Source organism: Grammomys surdaster, unplaced genomic scaffold, assembly GCF_004785775.1.
Source record: "Grammomys surdaster isolate TR1022 unplaced genomic scaffold, NIH_TR_1.0 97, whole genome shotgun sequence".
In the NCBI taxonomy this organism is placed as follows: domain Eukaryota; kingdom Metazoa; phylum Chordata; class Mammalia; order Rodentia; family Muridae; genus Grammomys; species Grammomys surdaster.
The window spans coordinates 3,344,139-3,351,058 of NW_021604576.1; the positions used below are offsets into that span (position 1 = coordinate 3,344,139).

The 6,920-nt window shown below is 40.2% G+C and overlaps 1 protein-coding gene across 2 annotated transcripts in view; it reads left to right on the forward strand.

Moving 5' to 3' along the window:
• The window catches only part of Nbn (nibrin), a 32,322-nt gene extending 26,106 nt beyond the window's left edge, over positions 1–6,216 (forward strand). For both annotated transcript variants that reach the window (XM_028780271.1, XM_028780279.1), the window contains exons 14-16: positions 1,758–1,871; positions 4,798–4,847; positions 6,061–6,216. In XM_028780271.1, the coding sequence (XP_028636104.1) occupies positions 1,758–1,871; positions 4,798–4,847; positions 6,061–6,088 (192 nt within the window). In that variant the 3' untranslated portion in view covers positions 6,089–6,216. The remainder of the gene's footprint in view (positions 1–1,757; positions 1,872–4,797; positions 4,848–6,060) is intronic.
• The last annotated feature ends 704 nt before the right edge of the window (positions 6,217–6,920 follow it).

A 6,920-nucleotide genomic window follows, 5' to 3' on the forward strand; every position in this document is an offset into this window, starting at 1 on the left:
TTACATCACTTCCCTCTGTCACTGTCAGACCTGATGTGTGTGCACTGCATTGCATCACTTCCCTCTGTCACTGTCAGACCTGATGTGTGTGCACTGCATTACATCACTTCCCCCTGTCACTGTCAGACCTGATGTGTGCACTGTATTACATCACTTCCCTCTGTCACTGTCAGACCTGATGTGTGCACTATATTTAAGTCAGATCCCCCTTACTATTACTCCCCCAAGTCCTCCCACTTTTTCCCACTCCTCATCAAAGTCAGAGCCTATTTTTCTTTTTTTATTTTTATCCTCACACAAATTAATAAATAAAACCTATTTGACAGAGACAAAGGGAAGTGTCCATTTAGTGGCACTTCTATTTGGGACTGTGAAAGCTAGTTTTCAGAATGGAGGCTTCCAGGTCAAATCCAGCTCTTATTTTTCCAACTCTTATGTCCAAAGTACTTGGTGTTTTCAGCAATAGGACTTGACTTCAACTTCTGGGAGGCAAGCAAGGACTATGGCAGTGGTCCATATTGTTTTGGGAGTTGCTTGGATTCCTCTGACCAACAACTCACAAGATTTTTCATGTCTGGTACTGGGGTTTTTGTTACTGTTTGGCTCTTGGAGGGAACAGTTTTACCCTAAGTAAAGTAATTTTATTAAAAAACAAATAATACATGAGCATGTGCAAATGTATGAACCCATGCTTAGACACATTTACATACTAATACCTGGAACTTTTTACCCTCCTTTCTTTACCCAATCCTAGATATTGGGGTTCCAGGAGTGCACCATCCAGTGCTGGGATCTATGTCAGCCCTTTACCCGTGCTAAGCAAACATTCTGCTGATTGAGCTATAGTTCTGACACTGTTGCTCATTTTATTTTAAGACATTTATGTGAGTTTTTTGTTTGTTTGTTTGCTTATTTATTTTGTGTGTAAGGGTATGCACATGCCGCAGCATGTATGTCCAGGGGTCACAGTACAACATGTGACAGTTAGGTCTTTTCTTCCATTGTATGAGTCATGAGAATTGAACTCAGGTTGACAGGCTTGATGGCAGGTACCTTTATCCCTAGAGCCAGCCCCATTTTAGCTTTTTGTGATAGCATTACATGAAACATGAGCTTGCCTGGAACTTGATATGTACCCAGACTTGCTTTGAACTGTGTAATCTTCTTGCCCCAGCCTTTCAAGCGCTGGGATTATCTTAAACTTGGAAAACCTTAGAATAAGATACGGTGTTTTAAACTATAGTTTGTTTTCCTTGGGTTGCTTTGATTGAAAGGTAATGAATTAAAGCAATTTTAAGATAAATCCTACAGTCCTGAGTAAGCCAGGCACTGGTGGCACATGCCTTTAATCCCAGCACTTGGGCGCCTTTAATCCCAGCACTTGGGAGGCAGAGGCAGGCGGATTTCTGAGTTCGAGGCCAGCCTGGTCTACAGAGTGAGTTCCAGGACAGCCAGGGCTACACAGAGAAACCCTGTCTCGAAAAACCAAAAAAAAAAACAAAAAAAAAACAAACAAACAAAAACTCGTGAGTGTTTTTCACTTGTGTGTAAGTCCTAGCGGCCTATCTAGCTCTAGATACAGTAATAGCAGGAGAGGGTGGAAATGCCTGGGTCTGGCGCAGGCTTTTGTGTCTCTTTTTCACTAATGGAATATACACGCCTTAGATGTTTATGCACAACTTACACTGTTTATATATTTTTTTAAAAAAAATAGCTATCTTTATGAATATGCTTACCTTCCACTTACTCTTTTGCAGGCTACGTTTCCTGGAGCAGGAAAGCTTCCACACATCATTGGAGGATCAGACTTAGTAGGTCACCATGCTCGAAAGAATACCGAATTAGAGGAGTGGTTGAAACATGAAATGGAGGTGAGCAGGAAGTGAGGCCCCCACGCTTGGGTGCCACTTGAGCTTTTTGTGACTCTTTTTAGTGTGGGTGGTATGTATGCATGTGTAAGTATGTGTGTGTGTGTGTGGGGGGTTGCCTGTGCTCACATGGCAGTCAGAGGTTGATTTCAAGAGTCTTTTATTATTACCTTGTTTTGTATGTATTTATCTCTGAGACAGGGTCTCTCACTGACCCTGGAGAGCCGGGTACTCCGCCGTCTCCTGTCTTCGTCTTTCCCCTAGTGCACACATTCCTGGCCTGTACCCAGCTCTTCTGTGGATGCCAGGGCTCTCAGACTAGCACACTTGCACAGCATGCCCTGCATCCACAGAGCCATCTCCCCAGTCCCAAGTAAATTCATCTTACAAGCAAACTTAAGTGACTTTAGTTTATTCATTTAAGAAAGCTATTCCACTACAGAACATTAAGATTACTCTCTGGCCGGGCAGTGGTGGCGCATGCCTTTAATCCCAGCACTTGGGAGGCAGAGGCAGGCGGATTTCTGAGTTCGAGGCCAGCCTGGTCTACAAAGTGAGTTCCAGGACAGCCAGGACTACACAGAGAAACCCTGTCGAGAAAAAAAAAAAAAAAGATTACTCTCTCTTTTTTCGTATTTATTTTTAAGAGAATTACAGATTTTTGTTAGGGAAAAAGCAAGTGGGATCTGAGTAGATTAATTAAAGTTCCTGATATAAAAGGAAAAGAAAGACTGAAGCTAAGAAAAATGTACGTAAGAAAGCACAGTGCTGAGAGATGGTGGCAGGGCATCTATAAGCTCTTCCATGAAGACCCAGGTGGGAGTCAGGGCCTTCTGACATAGTGCTGCCATCCAGCAGCTCAGGATCCCCCTTCCAGCAGCTCTGGATCCCCCTTCCAGCAGCTCTGGATCCCCCTTGCTATTTCCTGAGCTCTTCCATTTTCCTGTTTTCTCTATAGTGTCCTTCTAGAATGCCCAGTAAAATTTTATCAAGTTTAACTTCTGTTTTGTTTTTGTCTTACTATAATTTTGGTAATTTCTCTGGGTTGTCCCTCAGTTTACTGTTTCTGTCTTCAACACTAACTGTCTACATCCAGCCATGGAGTTCTAAAGATGTGGATCTTTTCTTTGCTGAAAGCCTGTTTAGTTTTTCCCAATTCTTCCTATTTTCTGCAGATAGTTTTGCCAGGAAGTCCAATACCTTACCTCTTTTTTTTTAATTATTTGTTTTTTGTATACAAATGTTTTATGAATGTACATTCTATTATGGCAGTACATAAAATAATGAAGAAGGTAAAACCTAAAGCCTGTGAGTTACCTGTTGAAACATCAAGTGAGTAATAATCCAACTGTTCTTTGTTGAGGAGGGTGAGAGGCAGAGGCAGAATGAGAGCAAGGGAAAAGGCCAAGGAGAAGGGAACCTCACTCAACATACCCCAGTGCTCCTCCGATGCTTGGGAGAAGTTAAATGATGATGCAGCTGCCAGCCTTTTCCATCTTCTGTTCATTTCTCTAGGAGTTAGAGAGGTGCTGTATGTGTGCTGGGAACATACAGTCAAACACTTGGTTTGTTACCACAGTGGTTTTGGCATGCATACAGCTGCTGCACACATACCTGAATGCACCGCACGGTGACGGTGACACCTTGATCTAGGCTTATCCCCACTACCTCCCGTCTGTCATCTGATCTTTTGTTCTTTGTCTGCCCTTCTACTCATGCTGCAGACCCATCCTAATTTTCCCAATCACTGGGCCAGTTCTTAAAGTTTCCTTGAATTGGTGTTGTCATTTCTGTGAATCAGACATCATCTTTAATTCCGTGCTACCTGATTTGAATATGTTCCTCATTGTGTAGTAGACACTAAGTAAATACTGCAGAAGTTGACCTTGAAAGTGACTAGATGTGGAAAAGCAAGTGGAGGGTGTCTTTCTGGGCAGAAGGAGAAATAGGAACAAAACCAGTAAGAATTGCATTTAGGAGATGAGTCCGTGGTTCTGTTCTGACAAAGAAAACAAGCACACAGAGTCCATGAGGAGGTGCAAGGTAGTTAGGAGGCCAGTACACTTAAGAGCCAGATTTAAGAGGTTTGCATATTTGAGGGTCAGACTCAGGAGTCGTTTTCCCTTCGGTAGATAGGAGTTATGGAAGAGTACCAAATGGCATGTGCTAGGATCACACTGGGCTTGAGAGAGGAGCTTTCGGTAGAGGCTTTTCCCTGATCCCAACTCTGTGGTACTTTAGGAGCTTGGTGAGGTCTGTTGAAAATTATTGTGGCCAAAAACTTCTTCCTGATTTAGAAGCAAGAGGGATGGAAACCATTTGCCTGTCATGCTACTTTGATTGAAGCCGACATGATTATTGCACTTGCTTTCAAGTTCATGGTCACTTGAGATGTTGGGCAGTGACTATGACTCACAGCAAGTTAGACAGACAAGTCTCTCTTTAAGTCCTTAAGTAAAAAGTTTAATTTTGTGGTTTTGCATGTTTCTGAGTGTATGTGCATGCACTTCCATACTATTGTATGTGTAGGGAGGCCAGAGGCCTTTTGGAGTTGTTCTCTCCCTCTATCATGTAGTCCTGGGTATTGAACTCAGATCATCAGGCTTGTCAGCCTCACTCACTGAACCATCTAGCTGTTCCTAAATTTCAGGTTTGAGCCCAAAGCACTGAACTTTCTGCCAAAAAGACTGTTTACAAACTCAGTAAACTAGCTATCAGTGTTGATCAGTGAAATTGACTAGACAGTTACTTAACTACAATCTTGCAATAATCTTACCATGAAGTGAAAATAGAGGGGCCAGCTGAATGGGAAAGACTAGAGAAAACCTGCTGATGAGTGATACGGAAATCTGGAGGATGACTGATATTAACAAGTATTAACAAGTATTTGCTGCTATGTAAATGATTCACCTTATGTTAACTTTGACAGGTACAGAAACAACAAGCAAAAGAAGAATCTCTTGCTGATGATCTGTTTAGGTAAGATTTTACTTTTCTCCCAAGACTATTTGTAAAATGTAGATATGATTCACTTATGTTCATGACAGTCAAATATTTGTTTCTTCTGTCCTTATAAGAGACACGCAATACCTTCACATAAAGAATGTTTGACTTGTAACTCATGTATTTTTATTACTTGAATACATTGATTAAATTTCCTGGCTGTAGGAAATTTAATAGGTTGATTCAGTTTTATCATGAGATGTTTAAATTTTACATGGTATCTTTCAGCAAGGGAAGGTTCCAAAAGTATTTCAGTTATCAATCTGTGAGGTTTTTGTTATAGTAGAATTAAAGGAACATATCTTAAAATCAGACAATTAAGAGTCTAGACCATTGTCTAGTTTTAATTTGAAAAATGGATAAAAATTAAAGATTGAATGAGAAATTCAAAGCTGGCTCTTTGCTTTATGGCTGGTTTTAGAAAGTTGTTAAGAATTTAAAATTTAATATAGTTTGAGATTTCTAGAAACCCAATAAACTTTGGAATGGTGACCTCTCAAATACTAATGAACTACCATATCAGGTAGACACTGGTTGAGACAGAGTACCATTCTTTCTCAACCTAAAATACAGGATGCCTTAATCTGTTTTTTTAAACACATTTACTGTATATGTATGTGCACACATTTATCTATACCTGCATTTGTGCATATGCGTGTTGAAGCATAAATGCCATAGTGAGTGTGTGGAGTTCAGAAGACAACTTTCAGGAGTCTGTTTTCTCCTGCCATGTGGGTCATGGGGACTGACCTCAGGTCATCAGGCTCAGCAGCAAGAATTTTACCTGCTGAGTCATCTTGCCACCCCTAACCCCCCAATCTGTTTGCAGCCAGTTTTAGGATTTTATTGACTTGATAGTTGACAGTGTAAGTCACTGGTAAGAATGGTGACAATACTGATTTTTCATGAGTACAAGAAAAATCAATAAGACATCTGGTTGCTGAATTTCTATAGGAGAAAATCTTATAAAGGAGTAATTATATTTTAGAGGCACTATGCTTTTTGTACAAACAATATACTTTGTTTTGTAGAAATGTTTATATGGAATGTATTAAAACCCACACTAAGTTTTTATGCTGTTGTTTTAGTTTTAATGCAGTCTGCTAACATGAAGACTGCAGGTTGACAGCAGGTTTTCAGTAGGGATGAGATCCCTACTGAAATGTCTTTTAACTTTTTTTCTTTGCAGATATAATCCTAATGTAAAAAGAAGATAATTGAACCTTATAAAGGAAGCTATAGAAGTGCATTTCTACTTCAGACCAACTGGGATACCTGAATGTAGTACATAAAAATTACAAATGCTTTAAGGCTTCAGTTTGTTAAATAAACCAAACAAACTCCATTCCTTTTGTGTTTTTCTGGGGGATACACACACACACATATACACACACACCATACATATTTTTCGCCTTATTTTAAATGTGGTTCAAGTAATTATCACAGTGTCCAAAATCCTGATACTACATTAAAGGTAAAGACCAAAGTCACCCATTCACTAGCTGATTGATTCCCACTGTGGGGTGGGGAGTTACATCTATATATAAATACAGATATAGATATGTACTTACTTCCGTGACTCAATCTTTTTTTTTATGATTTTTTTTATTATGTATATAGTTCTCTGCCTGCATGCATGCTTAGACACCAGAAGAGGGCACCAGATCTCATAGATAGTTGTGAGCCACCATATGGTTTCTGGGGAATTGAACTCAGGCAGGACCTCTGGAAGAATGACAGCTAGTGCTTTTATCCTCAGCCATCGCTCCAACCCTTCAGGACTCACTCAAATTCCTGTGTATAACACTTTTCAGGAATTACATGTGTAATTACTCTGTACCTTGTTCGTTTTCACTTTAGATTAGATGATAGGGATATCAATGTAAGTTTTTCTTTTCCATTATTCTGCTGCTTCCCTAAACTGACGTGACCCAAGTGCAGTGGCGTCAGTTCCCACATCCCACAATTCCCACATCTGACATAGAACACGAGGTTGAGATAGTATGCAGCCTTCCCACTGACTAGATCACACCAAAGAGAAAGATGGAC